Source organism: Salmo trutta, chromosome 11 (genome assembly GCF_901001165.1).
Source record: "Salmo trutta chromosome 11, fSalTru1.1, whole genome shotgun sequence".
In the NCBI taxonomy this organism is placed as follows: Eukaryota; Metazoa; Chordata; class Actinopteri; order Salmoniformes; family Salmonidae; genus Salmo; species Salmo trutta.
In genome coordinates, this window is record NC_042967.1 from 13476615 (window position 1) to 13498974 (window position 22360).

General features: G+C 46.9%; 1 protein-coding gene across 1 annotated transcript in view; it reads left to right on the forward strand.

The window, feature by feature from the left end:
* Positions 1-22360, forward strand: part of LOC115202241 (hedgehog-interacting protein) — a 45929-nt gene that overhangs the window by 14005 nt on the left and 9564 nt on the right. The window contains exons 5-11 of the mRNA XM_029766230.1: positions 8932-9083; positions 11916-12089; positions 12724-12867; positions 14462-14583; positions 17141-17264; positions 18081-18217; positions 21571-21652. Of these exons, the coding sequence (XP_029622090.1) occupies positions 8932-9083; positions 11916-12089; positions 12724-12867; positions 14462-14583; positions 17141-17264; positions 18081-18217; positions 21571-21652 (935 nt within the window). The remainder of the gene's footprint in view (positions 1-8931; positions 9084-11915; positions 12090-12723; positions 12868-14461; positions 14584-17140; positions 17265-18080; positions 18218-21570; positions 21653-22360) is intronic.

Here is a 22360-nt window from a genome sequence, read left to right on the forward strand (position 1 = left end):
CGATCAGACTAAGACGTCACTGGCCAATACTTTATTTTGATAAATTGTGTCGTATGATATGATTTCACACAGCAATAGCCCCTCTCACAACAGTGGAAGACCAGCTGTATCTGTCTTTTAGTGGTCAAGCCTGTCTGCACCATCTCTCTCGCTCTCTCTCTCTCTCTTTCTCTCTATTCCCTCGCTCTCTCTCTCTCCCTCCCTCCCTCTCTCATTCCCTCTCCACCCTCGGTTGCTAAAGAAACATCTGGTGTCTGTCGAGACCGTTCTTATAACGAGGGGTCTAAGGAGATGAACTGTGTTCACAGTGCACAAACACACACACGCGAGAAGTACTCGTCACCCGTCCCTCTCCGCTGCAGTTTCCCCGAGACAGGAAACCATTGGCATGTCTGGTACTTCTGAAAAGAATTAGCACCTATCTGACATTTACTCACTCAGTCTGGTCTGCTCTGACCTCCCATCATCATGGAAATCTAACTTCCAGAGAACAGGGGAGGAGAAGAGGAGAGAGGGGCCTGGAGCTGGGGCTCGGGTTGGCTGGCCTCCCCCCTGAAAGATATGTTATACTGCCGTTTGGTTTGGAACCTTCTCCGAGAGAAGAGAAGCAGCACACCCACTAGAGCGAATCAAGAAGAAATACAATCATCACCGCCCGCCCGCCCGCCCGCCTACTCCTCCGTAGCTTTGTGTTGGAAGAGCCTCTGGGCAACAGTTGAATAGGAAGTCATCTTTTTTTTCATCGACGTTGTCTTGGAAGCCGGGGAGAGGATTGGTGTAGTGGAGCGGTATTCCATGTAGGCATCATTTCAACCTCAGTAGTGTGTGCACCATAGACATGCAGCGTCAGTGTCACGTCCTGACCAGGTTGTTTGTTTATGGTTTATTGTTTGTTTGGCTAAGTTTCACAATATAATAAAGATGGGGAACGATACGCACGCTGCGCCTTGGTCCGTTTCTACACACAATCGTGACAGAATCTCCCACCTCAACTGGACCAAGCAGCGTGCCCGGGAGGAGATGGCATCCTGGTCTTTGGAGGAGGTTGAGGAGAGAATAGCTTGGACTTGGAAGGAAGTATTGGAGAGATACGAAAGCCTGCCGGGGAAGCAGGTGGAGGCAGCGAGAGAGGAACGACGACGGACCGGGAGTCACGGCAACGACGGAAGCCCGAGAGGCAGCTCCAAACATTTTTTTGGGGGGGGCACACGGGGAGATTGGCGGAGTCAGGTTTTAGACCTGAGCCAACTCCCCGTGCTTACCATAGGGAGCGTGTGACCAGTCAGGCACCGTGTTATGCGGTGATGCGGACGGTAACCCCAGTGCGCATTCACAGCCCGGTGCGCTCGTTGCTGGCTCCCCGCATTTGCCGGGCTAAAGTGAGCATTCAGCCAGGACGGGTTGTTCCGGCTCAGCGCTCCTGGTCTCCAGGACGCCTCCTCGGTCCAGGATATCCTGCGCCAGCTCTACGCACTGTGTCGCCAGTGCGCCTTCACAGCCTAGTGCGCCTTCACAGCCCAGTGCGTCCTGTGCCAGCGCTCCGCACTTGCCGGGCTAAAGTGAGCATTCAGCCAGGACGGGTTGTGCTAGCCCTACGCTCCAGACCTCCAGTGCGCCTCCACGGCCCAGTATATCCTGTGCCTGCTTCACGCATTCAGTCTCCAGTGCGTCTCTCCAGCCTGGTACACCCTGTGCCTGCTCCACATACTAGGCCTCCAGTGCATCTCCCCAGTCCGGTGAGACCTGTTCCAGCTCCACATACCAGGCCTCCAGTGTGTCTCCCCAGCCTGGTAAGCCCTGTGGCAGCTCCCCGCATCAGTCCGGTGAGACCTGTTCCGGCTCCACGTTCGAAGCGTCCAGTGATGATCCATGGCACGAAGCCTCCAGTGATGATCCATGGCCCGGAGCCTGTTGAGATGATCCATGGCACGAAGCCTCCAGTGATAATCCATGGCCCGGAGCCTACAGTGATGATCCATGGCACGAAGCCTCCAGTGATGATCCATGGCGCAGAGCCTGTACTGATGATCCATGGCACGGAGCCTGCAGCGACGGTCCCCAGTCCGGAGCCTCCAGCGACGGTCGGCAATTTAGAGCCTCCGGCGACGATCTACGGTCCGGTTCCTCCAGCTACGGTCCGGTTCCTCCAGCGACGATCTACGGTCCAGAGCCTCCGGCAACGATCCACGGTCCGGTTCCTCCAGCTACGGTCCGGTTCCTCCAGCGACGATCTACGGTCCAGAGCCTCCGGCAACGATCCACGGTCCGGTTCCACGAAAGTGGGGGGAGCTCCAAGCGGAGGGGGGTCTGCGTCCTGCACCAGAGCCGCGCAGGATGAGAGGCTTCTTCGTCCTGCACCAGAGCTGCACCAGCACTCGACACCCCCCCTAACCCTCCCTCTTGGTTTCAGGTTATGCGGCCGGAGTCCGCTCCTTTGGGGGGGGGGGGGGGGGGGTGTTACTGTTACGTCCTGATCATAGTGTGCTCTTATTTTCTATAGTAGAGTAGGTCAGGGCGTGACTGTTTTTTTTTTTGTAGTTACATTTTTCTATGTTGTGTTCTAGTTTCTTTTTTATGTTGGGGTTTTTGTATGATTCCCAATTAGAGGCAGCTGGTCATCGTTGTCTCTAATTGGGGATCATATTGAAGTAGTTGTTTTTCCCACTTGGTTTTGTGGGAGATTATTTTGAGTTAGTGCATGTTGCACTTCTGTCGTCACGGTTTGTTGTTTGTTTATAGTTTATTGTTTGTTTGGCAAAGTTTCACAATATAATAAATATGAGGAACGATACGCACGCTGCGCCTTGGTCCGTTCCTACACACAATCGTGACAGTCAGGTCCAGTGCCAGTAGTTGGAAACATCTTTATAGCTGTGTAGGATTGTTAAGCTATTGAAATAGCCTATAATTTACCATGTAATTTCAGGTTCAGTTTCAATTTCTCACCTGCTAGGACCTGTTAATGCTATCGTAGCTCTTACCAGCTCTTACCACATAACTTTACATGGAGACATCCACGTCTGCCACTGACGGTTAGCTATGTGTCACAGACAGGTTTGGGGTCAATTCCATTTAAATTCTAGACAATTCAGGAAGTACACTGACATACCAATTCTCTTCAACACTTTTCAATGAAGAACATTTGGAAATGGAATTGGAATTCGTTTTTTTTTGGAATTGACCCCAGCCCTGCTCACAGACAGTTACATCTAGCGCTGTCTCAGAGAAGGAGTACTGATCTCAGATCATCTTTCCCCCTGTCCATGTAATCAAAGTCATTGTGTGAGCTAAAAGGCAACTCTTAATACATATGGCCCCTGATGATGTTTATCCGTATCCAGGGCGATAGCTGTAGTTTTTGAATTTGAGAGTGAACTGATAGTGTCCAGAGATAGGGAAATGGGGAAGAGGAGGAGGAGGGGGCACACTTTTTGGACAGGAAGTTTATCTATCACGCATGCCTCCCACTGTTCCTTTAGAAAGAGGACAGCGGAGATTACAGGGAGTGAAGCGGACCCTAGCGAATGGACATGCCAACAGGCCAACAGGGAGCCCAGGACGACCCTCCTGCTGTCTTATCATCATTAAACCTAACTGCTAGCGGATAAAACAATCATTATGACAAATAGAGAGTGGCTTGAGAGCCGGCAGGCCGGCCGGTAGGCCCCCCCAGAGTCCTATTCTGTGATGTTGGCTGTTGGCTGCTACAAGACTCTGGCCGCACGGGGCCCCCAGGGGGACCAGGGGGGCTACTAGGGGGGGCCAGGGGGGCTACTAGGGGGGGCTTCCAGAGGGGGCTACCAGGGGGGGCTGAGGTGTTTACTCACTGCATCAACAGGACATAGTTCCCTCTATACAGATAGAACACCCAGGAGCCTCAGGGGAAGTGGGAGATGAGAAGGGGGGGCTGGAGTGAGACTCACTGAGAGGGGAAGATAAGGGTTTATCATTGCCCTGACTCCCCTAGCTACCACATGCTTTGATTGTAATGTTCTGTGGTTCCTTCAGCCGGCCCGGACGATCCCCCCCCCCCCCCGCTCAGACACAATGCTGCTGAAGGGAGGGAGCAATGGAGGCTCTCCTTCTCCTCTCTTCATTGCACCGTGGGTGTTCCCTGACACCCAATCTCCCCTTCCCCTCCTGTCGTTACTTGATTGTGTGTGTAACGCACTTGCTGGCGTCCTCTTCCCGGTAGGAAGCCTGCTAATTCCGACATTCCCTGTCACCCCTTCTCCCACACACAGAGTCCTCTCTCAAACTTTCCCTGTTTGACATTGTTTCTGTCCATCTGTCCCGGAGGTGTCACAGTCACCATCCTCCAAGCCCATTGGATCAGATACTCTCATCTCTAACAACTGATTGACTGATTATATTTCCCAGCTGCTTGGTGATTAAACGGAGGCTTGCGCCACCACTGCCAGGCTGTGGCTCAGATGTGGTGAAGGCGGCTCAGCGGCTCGGGGGCACGGTGGAAACCGTGTGGCACAGTCCTGATCAGGGCGCTGTTTTACGACTCGTCACTACCAACTGTACCACACGGCGTGTTCAGCACGTCTCAGCTCAGTACCAACACCTGATAGTGTCATGCTGACTATAAAGCCATCACGGCGCGTTAACTGAGGTGCCCAGCCAGTTAACTTGTTTTGGGTTTTCTGTTTCAAGCGGGAACCACTTCCAGATGCTGTTGAACGAGAGAGAACGCAGCCCAACATCCATACTTAATCTCCCTGTATCCAGCGGTGGCTGACAATATGCTGGCTTTGATTTCATTCATGGTGACACATTGCCTATGTACAAATAGAGCGACGCCGTTGTTGGTTGCTTACATCAGCCAGCCTCAAAGGCAATGGGGCGAAAGCGGTTTGGAATGAAGACATCTGCTTTGAGCAGTGTGGGTTCGCCTAACACTCTTATTGAAGTGTGTTAGCCTGTGTGACAGGGCTAGGGGCGGGGACACGCAATAAAATATATTCACTGTGAGACAAATATCTCATGCTGTGTTCTTGTGCTCTGTCACACTGCATCTACAGCTGTTGGGCTAACTCAGCCAGAGAGAGTAGAGGTTCCTCTCAGACTGTCAGGCTAACTCAGCCAGAGAGAGTAGAGGTTCCTCTCAGACTGTCAGGCTAACTCAGCCAGAGAGAGTAGAGGTTCCTCTCAGACTGTCAGGCTAACTCAGCCAGAGAGAGCAGAGGTTCCTCTCAGACTGTCAGGCTAACTCAGCCAGAGAGAGCAGAGGTTCCTCTCAGACTGTCAGGCTAACTCAGCCAGAGAGAGTAGAGGTTCCTCTCAGACTGTCAGGCTAACTCAGCCAGAGAGAGCAGAGGTTCCTCTCAGACTGTCGGGCTAACTCAGCCAGAGAGAGCAGAGGTTCCTCTCAGACTGTCAGGCTAACTCAGCCATAGAGAGCAGAGGTTCCTCTCAGACTGTCAGGCTAACTCAGCCAGAGAGAGCAGAGGTTCCTCTCAGACTGTCGGAGATAAGTGCCCTGCGGATGATAAATTAGCTCTTACTCCTACTGTTGACTCCATCTGAGAACTGAAGTGCTGAAGCTGAAGGGGGGGGGGTAGCAGCAATGTTAATCATACTATTATCCTATTTATGTGATGGGAAGAGGAACATACGCTGGAATACGTCAAGAGAAAGTCCTAGTTTATCAAGATGGAGTCGTAGACCCAAAACATTACTCTGTTGGCTGACTTGTCGTGTGATACAGGAAATTGCCTGGCTGCTTCCTCCATTATAAAAGTGGTTTTGCATCCAATCTGATTGGGCTGGGTGGTTTGGTCTCTAGTTTTTTCTCCTCTCTCCCTTAGACCAGAGTGATCTCTGGTCTAAGCTCCGACCTTGTCATAGGATTAATGTGTGTTAACAGGTGGGGTGGGTGGGGGGGTTGACTTGGCTCCCTGGTTTCATTGTGCTGGAGTAACCAGGGGGAGGTGGGGGCTGAATGAGTGTGAACATTTCAGATTGCCTTTGAGGTAAAAGGGACTGCATTGTTTTTCTCCAATCAGCTCTCCTCGTGGTGGAATGTATTTTTGAGGGGATTGCCAGAGCCAATGAGGATCAAAAGGCGCTGGGCTAACAATGCAGGGAGCCAAACCATGCATCATGGAACAGAAAGGCAGCTGCCTGGCGGGATTGGAAACGGTAGCCACTCACTATGCTCCACTCCCTGCTCCGGCTCCCGTTCCACAGCTCTATGGAATGCTGCTGATGTTCTGGTGAGAACTCCAACTCTGCCTCGCCTGGCTCTTGACACCAAAAAAACGCTAAAAACGGAAGAATAAAGTCCGGCCTACGCTGTGAATCTGGAGGCAGGTGTTGGTGGAGCATCAACAGACAGACAGACAGGCACAGCCCCGTGAGATTCCACCAGAACCCACTACCACACTGGAAGGAAGAATGATGGTGGTTTTAAAAAAAGGAGGGAGAAGGAGAAGAGCGGTTTAAGGAGAAAAGGAGGGAAGCTTGTTTTCAAGTCAAGGCGATGAAGTGATTTGTGGAGGGCCTGACAGAAGTGTCACAATGACATCATCGATGGCCATTGTCCCCACCGCTACGAGGCTTTGTTCTCCCATGACCACAAACGGGGTGGTCAGAGGACATGTAGGAGGCTAGTGGGAGGAGCTATAGGAGGATGGGCTCATTGTACTGGCTGGAATGGAATTAATGGAACGGTATCAAACAGATATCTCAACTGGAACTAATACTCAACACACGAACACTTCCAATGAGCTCTTTTGTCGCAGAGCTGCCTACTTACGTTGTCAACAATATGTCTGCTGTAGCTTTGGCAGTCATTTGATAGCGATCCAAGGTATTTTTTTCTCTCCTCCTAATCAGGAGTTAAGATTGAATTGGACTGTGTCCCAAATGGCACCCTATTCCCTATAGGGCTTGGGCCAAAAGTAGTGCGCTATGTAGGGAATAGGGTGCCATTTGGAACTCAACTCTAGTTCCAAGTGTTTGTTTCTTATGACCTGGTGTTAGCTCTGCTGCCGTCCGTATGCCTTCTGGTTATGACGAGCAGTCATTAGCGAGAGAGCTAATATATTTCAGGCCATTTACCGCTGCTGTGTTTTAGTGGTCTTTTAGCTGAAGATCAAACAGCTCCTTCCTTTTGGAATTCTTGTCTTGACCCGCTCCTTCCCAGTGTTTATGTGGGGAATTCGGGTCACTGCAACCCAAATCTGACATATGGGTCAATCATTTTAAGTTGAGGGACGGGAATGGTTGTCTGTGGCAAACTGGAATCATCTCCCACTCATTACTGTCAATGTGCAGTTGATTGGACTCACTACCAACCCTACATAAATCCTGTTATTTTGAGCAACACGGAATTTACATTGAGTAGTTCTCATAAATTCTCGTTGAGAGGAACTCTCTTTATTCGTCAACGTTCACATTTTTTTTAATCTTAACGGCGGTATTGAAAGGACCCCGGTGTCTGATCACTGTAGGCCTAGCTCGTACTTAACAGGGCTGATGACACGGACACTTCCATCACATTCCCATTGGAATGTTTGACTGGGTTCTGCCCTTCGCCGTCCAAACAGTTTCTGGGGGATCCAGTACACTTGAACCAATTTATGATCTGTGTTGCTTGGCCTGTGACCCGTGACTACACCTCTGCTAATGCCTCCACACTGTAGGCCCAACACAAAGGCCAGACCTCCTCGCTCTCTTTGCCTAAATTCCCTTTTAAATATTTTGAGAGGGAATTCCAAGAGGTTGACGCAGGCAGATCGGCATTGATTCTGGCTGATGTTGATGCTGCTGCTGGTTCGCCTCCTTCAGTGAGGTAGCCGTTCTAGGGGGGTTTGAGGTCGATTTTTTTGCTTCCACGCCAGCCACCATCAATGCTTCTGTTATTAAGGGAGGAATGGGGCTTGAGCTGTTTTGGAGAGGGGGGGGGACAACAACATACGGCCAAAAATGTAAGGGGGCACGTTTTAAACATTGTTAACACCTAAGCCTGGCATTCTGTTCATTCTTTTGTTAAGAGAGGGAGAGAGAGAAACACAAAGACCTGATTGCATTGCCTAGGGACTGAAACGCTATAGCTGCTTATTACAGCTAACTATGATGGGAGGACCACCAGAGTTGTGACTGATGTAGCTGCCTCCGGGGTGAGACAAAGGTTTACGTATTACACAAGCAATTTAGATGGTTTCTAAACATGTTGCCAAGACACTGGGTGCTGGCAGCCCTGTCCTTGTTTAGGTTCTCTTTCTCTCTCTCTCTCTCTTCCCCCCTCCATCTCTATCCGCAAATTTTGCATGGTGCGGGGGGTGGGTGGGTGGGGGAGAAAAAGGACTGAAGGACTCTGCACTTTTGTGTTCTCTATGAACTACGAGTGAGCTAATAAATTCTTTCAGCCACTCAGCATAGCATTCACGGATATCCCCCAAAGATTACACACACAAATCACCGGACAATGGAGGCCGCCGGGATGGCCTGGGCGTCGCAGGGGCCCCGAGGACAAGCTGGAGAGAGAGAGAGAGAGAGAGAGGGCTGGGGTGGTGTGGGCTGGAGGGGGACCGAGGGGGAGCACTGGCTGGAGTCAAATGGTTTATAATGGTTTGTAATGCAGTAGTCAATGAGGGCGGTAGTGGAGGTACGGTATGTGGGGAGGACAGAAGAGGGGGATTCGGTTGGGAGGGGTGGGCACTGGGTATCTACAGAGACCAAGATGGAAGGAGACAGAGAGAGAGAGAGAAGGAAATATAGTGAGAAAAGTAGAGAGAAAGAGACAAGGTGGAGGGTGATTGGCTGTCGGTTATGGCTTGGCTTTGACTTTAGTTACTATCAGCACAAGCAGCAGAAAGAAAGAAAGAAAGAAAGAAAGAAAGAAAGAATGAAAGAAAGAAAGAAAAAGTAGGGACATAATTAACTTGTTGGTCCTTTGTGTTTGTCCTCTGACTGCAGGCAGGAGATGAAAGGGGTTTGCTAGGTCTCACATTCCACCCCAATTACAAGAAGAACGGCAAGCTGTATGTCTCCTACACCACCAACCAGGAGCGCTGGGCCATCGGACCGCACGACCACATTCTGCGCGTGGTCGAGTACACCGTCTCCAGGTAACTAGTGGAGAAACCCATGCAAAACATTTACCATTTACATTCAACCACTGATAATACAGAAACGTCCTGCGTGTGGTCGAGTACACCGTCTCCAGGTAAAATCTGTGAAATTACATTGAACCAAAGTTGAATAAACGTTGAATTGACATCTATGTCCTGTGGGCACCGTCTCCAGGTAAAATGGGAGAAACCAAACCAAACCACCCCCTAGATACATTCATTGACCACACATGGTTCAACCAATGATGATGCAGAAACAAGCAAAGCCTAAATAAGATGGATTTCAGTGTCGATATTCCCAGGATAAATGTTTGCAGGTATAAAGAAAGGCTGGGAATTGCCAGGGACCTCACGATACGATATTATCATGATACTTAGGTGCCGATATGATATGTATTGCGATTCTCACTATTCTATGTGTATTGCGATTCGCACTGTTATTTTATTGCGATGTTATTCGATGTTTCAAACATATTGCTCATAATATGTCTGCTGCAGAGGGACAAGCGAGAGCCATGAGAAAACAAGTTTTGATCAGTCATGGAAATTAAAGTGCTGAAAACATATTGGCTCCCTATTTTAAAAAGAAGATGGAGAACAAGCTATGAGGGAAAAATCCTGGAGTTTTGGCGCAGGTACAGCCAACTAGTGCACCAATAATATTGCAATATTGCCAAAACAATACGATATATCGTCAAAAATAATATCCTGATATGTAACATAACAATTTTGTCCCCATCACTAGTATAAAGTACAGTTGATGAACAGGAAATGATTATTTTCTAGTGAGTTTTGAATGCAGCCGGCGTCGGCTTGCTGCCAAGTCAAGTCCCGCACCGTGAAACGTGTTTTCTGACGGCGACAGCTTTTGCTTTTATTGAAAACTGTAATGGCGGCGTATAATTCTACAACGCCGCTAATGACAACTGTAGATGTTTGTGGCTCTGCTGGTGATATACCAGAGCTCCGTTGCAAAACAAGCCGTGATTAACAACACAAACTTCTCGTAACTATACTCATTAAAGTATTACGTTTTTATTATCATAATCACTGTATGGTTGTATGGCTCGGTTTAAAGACTTCCTTTTTCAAACTGTTATAATCTTGGAGGTGGTGGCGTTTTGAGGAGGAGCCATGGCGTTGGTGTTTGTATGTCACTCAGTGTGAAATAGTCAATCTCTTCCTGGCAGAGCAACGACCCTGAAGGAACAAAATAAGAAACTCTCTGTCTAAATACCCTGCCCAAAATAACACATCATTAAACATTTTGTGGCTGTTAATATGAAGCCAAATCTTTTCTCTGGACTTGGAAAGTCATCACTTTATGGGTTTGAGTTACAGCTTTGAGTTGAGATTCACCCCAACATCGTAATAACGTCCTAACTCTGAGCTTTAATGAAGCGTCAAATCCAAAACCCAATGTCTCCAGACAACAAGCTCATTAAACACTCTTCTCGTTGGCGTGTTGTCGGTGAGTTAGCTTGTTTTTACATGTCAGCATTTTCTCCTGCAGTGGTTTCATCTTACTCACGTACAGAATTGCTCTTTTTCCATCCATTACATGAGCACCTCTCTGTTTAATCAGGACATCCTTTAAATATACGTTCTTTACCTTTTGTCTCAATATGTGTAGTAGGCCCCAATAGTGTCAACATATGTTTAGGGCTCATTTTGGTTAATGCAGGGGTGTGTTAGGGCTGGGTTGGAGAAAAAGCATGCACACACTATGACCCCTAAGACTGTCCACCCTTGGTATGGAATGTATTGAAGCGTCACGCCAGCCTCTGACAACACACCCTAGGTTCTTCATAGAGATATAAAACAATACACTCTAGGTTCCTCTCATAGAGATATAAAACAATACACTCTAGGTTCCTCTCATAGAGATATAAAACAATACACTCTAGGTTCCTCTCATAGAGATATAAAACAATACACTCTAGGTTCCTCTCATAGAGATATAAAACAATACACTCTCGGTTCCTCTCATAGAGATATAAAACAATACACTCTCGGTTCCTCTCATAGAGATATAAAACAATACACTCTAGGTTCCTCTCATAGAGATATAAAACAATACACTATAGGTTCCTCTCATAGAGATATAAAACAATACACTCTAGGTTCCTCTCATAGAGATATAAAACAATACACTCTCGGTTCCTCTCATAGAGATATAAAACAATACACTCTAGGTTCCACTCATAGAGATATAAAACAATACACTCTAGGTTCCTCTCATAGAGATATAAAACAATACACTCTAGGTTCTTCATAGAGATATAAAACAATACACTCTAGGTTCCTCTCATAGAGATATAAAACAATACACTCTAGGTTCCACTCATAGAGATATAAAACAATACACTCTAGGTTCCTCTCATAGAGATATAAAACAATACACTCTAGGTTCTTCATAGAGATATAAAACAATACACTCTAGGTTCCTCTCATAGAGATATAAAACAATACACTCTAGGTTCCTCTCATAGAGATATAAAACAATACACTCTAGGTTCTTCATAGAGATATAAAACAATACACTCTAGGTTCTTCATAGAGATATAAAACAATACACTCTAGGTTCTTCATAGAGATATAAAACAATACACTCTAGGTTCCTCTCATAGAGATATAAAACAATACACTCTAGGTTCCTCTCATAGAGATATAAAACAATACACTCTAGGTTCCTCTCATAGAGATATAAAACAATACACTATAGGTTCCTCTCATAGAGACATAAAACAATACACTCTAGGTGCCTCTCATAGAGATAAAAAACAATGCATTTGATCGAACACTTTTCGATTTAATTTTGTTGATCAGGAAAAACCCCAACATGGTGGACAGTAGGACCATGCGGATGCTGATAGAAGTGGCAGAGCTGCACAGGAAGCACCTGGGAGGACAGCTGCTGTTTGGCCCTGACGGCCTGCTGCACATCGTCCTGGGAGACGGCATGATCACCCTGGACGACATGGAGGAGATGGACGGCCTCAGGTGAGACCCAGGGGTCAGGGGGTCAAAGGTCAAGGGCAATGTGTAGGCTATTTGGGGATTAGTCTGTGGGGATCATTCTGTCAGAATCTTTAGCATGTGTATCTTTCTATGGCCTTCTTTCTATGGGTATCTTTCTATGGCCATCTTTCTATGGGTATCTTTCTATGGCCATCTTTCTATGGGTATCTTTCTATGGGTATCTTTCTATGGCCATCTTTCTATGGGCATCGTTCTATGGCCATCTTTCTATGGGTATCTTTCTATGGGAATCTTTCTATAGCCATCTTTCTATGGGCATCGTTCTATGGCCATCTTTCTATTTGCATCTTTCTATGATTATCTTTCTATGGCCATCTTTCTATGGTCATCTTTCTATGGGTATCTGTCTATGGGAATCTTTCTATGGCCATCTTTCTATGGTCATCTTTCTATGGGTATCTGTCTATGGGAATCTTTCTATGGACATCTTTCTGTAGGCCATTTCCCAAAAACTTAAAGGACAGTAAGTCTTCTAACATTTGGCAAGATGAAGCAATATGGCAGCAGTAAACCAAGACAGTAGCTACAGTTTTTCCACCTCCACCACTTTCCTCCCACCTAACCAGTTGTCCTTTCTTGTGTGTGTTGTCTGCAGTGATTTCACAGGGTCTGTGTTGAGGGTGGACGTGGACACAGACTGCTGCACGGCTCCCTACTCCATACCCAGGAACAACCCCTACTTCAACAGCACCAACCAGCCACCAGAAATCTTTGCCCACGGACTGCATGACCCAGGCAGGTGAGTGAAATGCTCCATGGCCATACCTGATACCTGTACCCACCCAGAGAATCCCACCAATACTTCACATACCTGATACCTGTACCCACCCAGAGAATACCACCAATACTTCACATACCTGATACCTGTACCCACCCAGAGAATACCACCAATACTTCACATACCTGATACCTGTACCCTCCCAGAGAATACCACCAATACTTCACATACCTGATACCTGTACCCACCCAGAGAATACCACCAATACTTCACATACCTGATACCTGTACCCACCCAGAGAATACCACCAATACTTCACATACCTAATACCTGTACCCACCCAGAGAATACCACCAATACTTCACATACCTGATACCTGTACCCACCCAGAGAATCCCACCAATACTTCACATACCTGATACCTGTACCCACCCAGAGAATACCACCAATACTTCACATACCTGATACCTGTACCCACCCAGAGAATACCACCAATACTTCACATACCTGATACCTGTACCCACCCAGAGAATACCACCAATTCTTCACATACCTGATACCTGTACCCACCCAGAGAATCCCACCAATACTTCACATACCTGATACCTGTACCCACCCAGAGAATCCCACCAATACTTCACATACCTGATACCTGTACCCACCCAGAGAATCCCCCCAATACTTCACATACCTGATACCTGTACCCACCCAGAGAATCCCACCAATACTTCACATACCTGATACCTGTACCCACCCAGAGAATACCACCAATACTTCACATACCTGATACCTGTACCCACCCAGAGAATACCACCAATACTTCACATACCTGATACCTGTACCCACCCAGAGAATCCCACCAATACTTCACATACCTGATACCTGTACCCACCCAGAGAATCCCACCAATACTTCACATACCTGATACCTGTACCCACCCAGAGAATCCCACCAATACGTCACATACCTGATACCTGTACCCACCCAGAGAATACCACCAATACTTCACATACCTGATACCTGTACCCACCCAGAGAATCCCACCAATACTTCACATACCTGATACCTGTACCCACCCAGAGAATACCACCAATACTTCACATACCTAATACCTGTACCCACCCAGAGAATCCCCCCAATAATTCACTATGGTGTGTGTGTATCTTCTCATATATTAATATTAGTATATAGTATGTCGTTTTTAATTGTGAGTGACAGTTCATTCTGAGTGACAGTTAATTGTGAGTGACTGTTGCACCTATTCCTTTGTAGTGTGTATCTTCTGAACCATGGACATGATCAGATCACTCCGTGTGCTACTGCCTCGGTTGTTCTGTGTCTTCACATGGTAAAAGGTTGATCATGGATTGACTATACTAGGCTATGAGCTTCATTAGAACGTGTTCATCAATCTGACTGAGTTGTAGCTGCGTGTGTGTGAGATATGCAGCTATTGATTTACTGTACCCCCGTTGCCTGCCACCGTTTTATCATGTGGCACGACCACCCCAAGGTGATCGTTGATACTCAGGGAGTGATGCATCATCGCAGATGGACAGTGTCATGACGTTCCAATGTTTTTCCCACTTATCCGTTCATTCCTGCCTTTCCCCAGGTGTGCCGTGGACCGGCATCATACGGATAACAACGGGAGTCTGTTGATGCTGTGCACGGACGCCAGCGGTAGGAACGCGTCAGCAGGGAGAATACTGGCGATCACCAAGGGGAAAGACTACGGTGAGTTCCTTCTTCTAGTGGTTTTCCCTAACAACACCGAGGATGTGTCCCAAATGGCACCCTGTTCCCTACATAGTGCACTACTTCAGAGCAGAGTGCATGAGCCCCGGTTAAAAGTAGTGCACTTTATAGTGGGCAGGCTGCCATTTGGGACCTTTAGGAGCCTGAGAGTGCCCTTTAGGAATCTGTCTGGAATACATCAATGGGACATTAATGTTGCTTGTTATGAAAATAGCTCTGTCTGCCTTACAGTCTCATTTCATGTCCTCTCTCACCTTGGGAAAGTGTGGAAGAATCTGATGGAATTCCTCACAAATGACCTTTTTGGATAACCTTTCATTTTACTGTGTGTTCTGCACGAGAAAAACGATGTCTGTTCTTTTGGAATACAACTGGATTCCTTCCTATTGTGAGAATGCGGTATTTGGTCAGCCTCCAACTTGTTCAGTACACAGTGTATCTGAGTAAAAAAAAAAGTTATTGTACAGGTATCAGAAGTTATTGTGATCCACAAACGATTCGTCCTCGCATATCGTTGCCAGGGGAATGTGAGTTTGTGTCCATGAATATGATTTATAGTTGTCAGCCACGATGAATATCTTGATGATGGGTTAGTATAGTTGAAAGCACTCTAAACAGAGCCATGAGGACCTGGGGTTCATATTCTCCTTGGTGCACGTCAAAAGAGCATAATCGACACCAGAACCCTCTTTCTAACACAATGAAGAAATTAGTGCTTTTGTTTGAATCATGTAGAGCTATTTGTTTGATTCTAATAACCACACAATGAGTGCTATTTCAGCCACCCGCAAAACAACCCCCCCAACCCCCCCCCCCCCCCCCCCCCCCCCCCCCCCCCCCCCCCCCAGCCCCTCAGCCTAGTTTAAAGCCCCCACCCATTCCATTGGCCACCTCTCACCCAGGACGACCACTGATTGGGCCAAATTACCCCCGGCGCCGATTATACTATTGCCATGATGGAGGTGGAGTTCATTACCTATCTGATTACACCCTAATAGGGGCGAGAACTCCTCACATCATAATGTCCATTATTCCCATAATGACTACATAACGATTTACATTCATGTTGTCCCAAAAATACACTAAAACTCCATCATCAACCTCCTGCGCTATTTAGTACAACCATCACTTAATTCGTTCAGTTTCAACGTTAATGAAGAGGTATGGTGGCAGTTAAAGCCCTACATCGACATTACATTTTAATCCAGTTTAGCAAAGTTGTTTTTAACAAGGCAAGGCCTCAGTCACAGTAATTGAAACCACCCTCCACTACATACTAATGGACTCGTGACAGATGGCAGTAAACATGGATATCATTTTCTCTTACTACACCAACAGAGAAAACAGGACTCATTAGAGTGGGCATAAATCACACCCAGGTCTCAGGGAGTCACAGTCATTAGGCAAGGGTCTGACCATGGCAGCTCCAGGTCTCAGGGAGTCACAGTCATTAGGCTAGGGTCTGACCATGGCAGCTCCAGGTCTCAGGGAGTCACAGTCATTAGGCTAGGGTCTGACCATGGCAGCTCCAGGTCTCAGGGAGTCACAGTCATTAGGCTAGGGTCTGACCATGGCAGCTCCAGGTCTCAGGGAGTCACAGTCATTAGGCTAGGGTCTGACCATGGCAGCTCCAGGTCTCAGGGAGTCACAGTCATTAGGCTAGGGTCTGACCATGGCAGCTCCAGGTCTCAGGGAGTCACAGTCATTAGGCTAGGGTCTGACCATGGCAGCTCCAGGTCTCAGGGAGTCACAGTCATTAGGCTAGGGTCTGACCATGGCAGCTCCAGGTCTCAGGGAGCCACAGTCATTAGGCTAGGGTCTGACCATGGCAGCTCCAGGTCTCAGGGAGCCACAGTCATTAGGCTAGGGTCTGACCATGGCAGCTCCAGGTCTCAGGGAGTCACAGTCATTAGGCTAGGGTCTGACCATGACAGCTCCAGGTCTCAGGGAGTCACAGTCATTAGGCTAGGGTCTGACCATGGCAGCTCCAGGTCTCAGGGAGTCACAGTCATTAGGCTAGGGTCTGACCATGGCAGCTCCAGGTCTCAGGGAGCCACAGTCATTAGGCTAGGGTCTGACCATGGCAGCTCCAGGTCTCAGGGAGTCACAGTCATTAGGCTAGGGTCTGACCATGGCAGCTCCAGGTCTCAGGGAGTCACAGTCATTAGGCTAGGGTCTGACCATGGCAGCTCCAGGTGCAGAGTGAAGGTATGGTCCCATGTTTGCCACCACAGAAGAATACTATTGTACACTCTTAGAAAAAAAGGTGCTATCTAGAACCAAAAAGGGTTCTTCGTCTGTCCTCATAGGAGCACCCTTTGTAGAACCCCAAGAAGGGGTTCTACCTGGAATCGAAAAGGGTTCTCCTAAGGGGACAGCCACAGAACCCTTTTGGAACTTTTTTTTCCTATGAGTGTAGGGAATAGACAGAGTGAAACTCCCTGCAATACCCATATTATATGTGTAATATCTAAGATGTAGCTAGTCATATTTTGGTCAAGCTGTCAAATGCCTGTGTATCTGTGTGTTTCTGTAGAGAACGAGGCGTCCATCTTTGACCTGGCGACCAGTGGAGGAGCAGCACCTGTGGGAGGGTTCATCTACAGAGGCTGTCAGTCCAGAAGGCTCTACGGGAGCTATGTGTTTGGAGACAAGAACGGGTAAGTTTATAAGTTCTAAATATTATAACAGGGTTTTTATTTATCGTCAAATGATCTAGATTAAATGTGTAGCTAGTTTGAATCAAACGTCATTGTTTTCTCATTTGGAACATTCTCGAACCGTTCTAGTGTTCATTGACTTTGGATTGAACAAACACAAACAGCTGTGTTCAGTAACCCAACTTTGCTATGGTGAACGTAACTCTGAGGTAAACACCATGCCAATTGACGTCCATCCCCTGATTCTGTCCATGGTCACCGTGCCAACATAAACCCAGTGTTCCATCCACGTTGGGGGGAAAACATTACTATCACATTACTGACACTACTACTGCTCAGGCTCATTCACTGTAAATGGAGACGTGATTTCCTGCCCCGGTTGGTTGGTCCGTTTGGCTACGGCCTCGTGTTGTTCACACGTCTCATTGGTTGATAATTAATCTTCCTCTCTTGCTGAAGTCAAACCTCGCCTCTTGAATAAACAAAGGAAATAAAGACTCTGAAGGAAGTACGCTATTGAGACATCATGGCAATGTGTTTGGAAAAATGACTCGCAGCCACTTAGTCTCATTTCAGTTTTTGAGGGGCCACGTTGTTGTGAAAGGGCGAGGAGGATTTTGGCATCATGTTTATTTGGAAACCAAAAGACTTCATGCACACTAAGGCACTGAAACACAAGACTGTTGTGCTGTGACCTGGAAGGAAACAATGTGCCGTTTTTGCTGACCCCTGACCTGTGCTTAATGCTAGCATTACTGTAACAGTGTGCTGATGTTGTGCTGTGTTTTTGTGTGTGTGCGTATGTGTGCGTTTCAGGAACCTGCGGATCCTCCAGAAGGGCTCAGCGGCGGCGAGGGACCAGTGGCAGGAGAAAGCTCTGTGTCTGGGGACCAGCAGCTCCTGTGGCTCCGCTCTGGTGGGACATATCCTGGGCTTCGGAGAGGACCAACTAGGTCAGTAGAACCAGCACAAAGGCTGTTTCCAAAATGGTACCCTATTCCCAATATAGTGCAGTCCTTTTTGACCAGAGCACTATGGGCCCTTGTTGAAAGTAGTGCAATAAATAGGGAATAGGGTGCAGTTTGGGATTTAACCCAACTCTCTCTAGTCTAAAGACTGGCCCCTACATGTATAGCCACATTATTATATGGCATTTTCTGTGTGTTTCTGGGTGTCTCTCTACATCTGAGCTGATGTTATGAGTGAAAGCTTTTGTCAACAAAGGGTCTGGATGCAGTAGATAGATTGCAGAGTGTCAAGCCATCCTGAAATCCGTGTTTACACCCAATGGCAGATTGTCAAAACTGTGGAAAACTCTAGTTCAGAATCATTGGGGCATTGTATATGGAACAATGGTACATGTATTTACATAGTACATCTCTGGAGTGCGATGTCAATGTTCAACATGTTTCCACTCGGTTGGGTTTAGAAACAAGACGGCTCCAATTGAGTTTCCGAGATTAGGAAGTGAGGGGAAAAACGTCCGCGGAGTCTCAAATTCAAGCCGTTATTCGAGTGATATTCATGATGTTGGACCAGAAAACCAACAGAGGTCACACACGCTGTGTGAGGGGAACTAATACCTTCATCCCTTCCCGCCGTGTCACCTTTCCTCCATGGCACGTTCCAGCAGCAGGATATTAAAGTCTCCCTGCTTCCTGAAGGATTATATGGTCATTTCCATACGATAGCACCAGGCCTCAAAGAGCCTACTGATATGACATGTAGTTGGCCACCTGGTGATGAATGTTTCTGGCCTGTGTTATTGTTTACCAGCCTGCCAGTCATACCATCTTAGGTGAGGTTAGGTTTGCTACATCAACAAACCCACTGAACCCAATTCATTGTATCCCCGTTTGACAAAAGGACTCACTGTGAGCTCATGTTTTGCAGAAAACTAATTATCCATATTGGCATACAGCGGGCACACAGGGTTAACCATGGGACTTGCCAGTATCTTGGCGTGGTGTTAGTTGAAGATTTTTGCTTTTGTTCATGATGTGTAAATGGGGCGGGGGTAGGCGAATGGTGGAGGGCTGTGCTGAGCTGGGCTGGCTTCCCACAACAGGGCCCCATTGACACATGTTTACAATTTGTCCTCTTATGGAGCCGTGTTGTGGGCTTGCTCCTCATTAAATGACTCGCCTGGTTCCAGTCAGGAGTATTCAGTTGTCCCGTGATACTCACTCTCTCCCAAGTCCCATGGCAAGTGCAGCGCTGCAGGGACCCTGAGCAGGGCCTCTTCTCTTCTCTCTGTTTCTCTCTCAATTTCAATATCAATTTAACGGGTCTATTGGCATGGGAAACATACAGTTGAATTTGGAAGTTTGCATACACTTATGTTGGAGTCATTAAAACTTGTTTTTCAACCACGCCACAATTTTCTTGTTAACAAACTATAGTTTTGGCAAGTCGGTTAGGACATCTACTTTGTGCATGACACAAGTAATTTTTCCAATAATTGTTTACAGACAGATTATTTCACTTATAATTCACTGTATCACAGTCCAGTGGGTCAGAAGTTTACATACACTAAGTTGACTGTGCCTATAAACAGCTTGGAAAATTCCAGAAAATGATGTCATGGCTTTAGAAGCTTCTGATAGGCTAATTGACATAATTTGAGTCAATTGGAGGTGTACCTGTGTATGTATTTCAAGGTCTACCTTCAAACTCACTGCCTCTTTGCTTGACATCATGGGAAAATCTAAAGAAATCAGCCAAGACCTAAGAAAAACAAATTGTAGACCTCAACAAGTCTGGTTCATCCTTGGGAGCAATTTCCAAATGCCTGAAGGTACCACGTTCATCTATACAAACAATAGTACGCAAGTATAAACACCATGGGACCATGCAGCCTTCATACCGCTCAGGAAGGAGACGTGTTCTGTCTCCTAGAGATGAACGTACTTTGGTGCGAAAAGTGCAAATCAATCCCAGAACAACACCAAAGGACCTTGTGAAGATGCTGGAGGAAACAGGTACAAAAGTATCTATATCCACAGTAAAACAAGTCCTATATCGACATAACCTGAAAGGCCACTCAGCAAGGAAGAAGCCACTGCTCCAAAACCGCCATAAAAAAGCCAGACTGCGGTTTGCAACTGCACATGGGGACAAAGATCGTACTTTTTGGAGAAATGTCCTCTGGTCTGATGAAACAAAAATAGAACTGTTTGGCCATAATGACCATCATTATCTTTGGAGGAAAAAGGAGGAGGCTTGCAAGCCGAAGAACACCATCCAAACTGTGAAGCACGGGGGTGGCAGCATCATGTTGTGGGGGTGCTTTGCTGCAGGAGGGACTGGTGCACTTCACAAAATAGATGGCGTCATGAGGGAGGAAAATGATGTAGATATATTGAAGCAACATCTCAAGACATCAGTCAGGAAGTTAAAGCTTGGTCGCAAATGGGTCTTCCAAATGGACAATGATCCCAAGCATACTTCCAAAGTTGTGGCAAAATGGCTTAAGGACAACAAAGCCCTGACCTCAATCCTATAGAAAATCTGAAAAAGTGTGTGCGAGCAAGGAGGCCTACAAACCTGACTCAGTTACATCAGCTCTGTCAGGAGGAATGGGCCAAAATTCACCCATCCTATTGTGTGAAGCTTGTGGAAGGCTACCCGAAATGTTTGACCCAAGTTAAACAATTTAAAGGCAATGCTACCAAATACAAATTGAGTGTATGTAAACTTCTGACCCACTGGGAATGTGATGAAAGAAATAAAAGCTGAAATATATAGTTCTCTCTACTATTATTCTGACATTTCACATTCTTAAAATAAAGTGGTGATCTAACTGACCTAAGACAGGGAATTTTTACTAGGATTAAATGTCAGGAATTATGAAAACTGATTTAAATATATTTGGCTAAGGTGTATGTAAACTTCCGACTTCAACTGTATGTTAACATTGCCAAAGCAAGTGAACTTTCACAAAAGTGAAATAACCAATACAAATTAACAGTAAATATTACACTCACAAAAGTTCCAAAATAATAAAGACATTACAAATATTAAATTATGTGCAAATAGATAAAGTACAAAAGGGAAAATAAATAAACATAAATATATGGGTTGTATTTACAATGCTGGTCTTCACAGGTTGCCCTTTTCTTGTGGCAACAGGGCTTCTTAACTGGTTGCCCTTTTTTCTCTCTCTCGCTCTCTCTCTTTCTCTCGTTCTCTCTCTTCTCTCCCTCTCTCTCTCGCTCTCGCTTTCTCTTCTCTAATTTGCTCTCAATAGATAGGGCTGATGCCTGGACTACATTTCCCATGTAACCCCTGTTCTCCTCACCCCCAGGTGAAGTGTACATCCTGGCTACCAGTAAAAGCATGGCTCAGTCACACAGTGGGAAGCTCTACAAGCTAGTGGACCCTAAAAGGTAAAGAACACAACTTTCTTTGTGTGTGCGCGCGCATGTGTGTCTGTGGCCTGCCCATATATCTACACACAGCAGATATAGTGGCAGTGCAGGATCACAACTTCACAGGGAGAGGGAACGCCATACCTCCCTCCATCCCTTGTTTTCTACACCTCTCCAATACATCACACACACGCACGCACACACCAGGGCTCTTATCCCCTTAAACAAATCATCACACAACGGCCGGTTCCCCAGCCAACACAAATCTCAGCGTGGTAATTGGAGAGTAAGCATACCGTTTCTAACACCAGCACTACCAGCGGGCCCTGTTAGAGAGAGAGAGGGAGGATAGGAGAGAGGAAAGAGAGAGGAGAGGGGAGAGAGAGAGCGAGGAGAGGGGAGAGAGAGAGAGCGAGCACACGTGGCTCGCTGGGTATTTTCGTAGCGTTTGACAGGGCTGCTTATACACTCCTGGAGAGAACGGAGGGCACCTGTCGACGAGTGGTAATGTTTTCCTCATAGTCGTAGGGAGGGATTTGTTACATGTGACTGGAATATCTGGTGGTTTGGGTTTTAATGAAGGGATGCTGTGTCCCAACAATGTGCCCTGCTGCGTCCCAACAATCCAGGTGGCACACAGCTGATAATGTGCTGGAGTTCCTGGTGGTAAATATTACTAGAGGAGACGGGTGCCTGTTAATCATTGTTGTATGCGTGCTAAACATT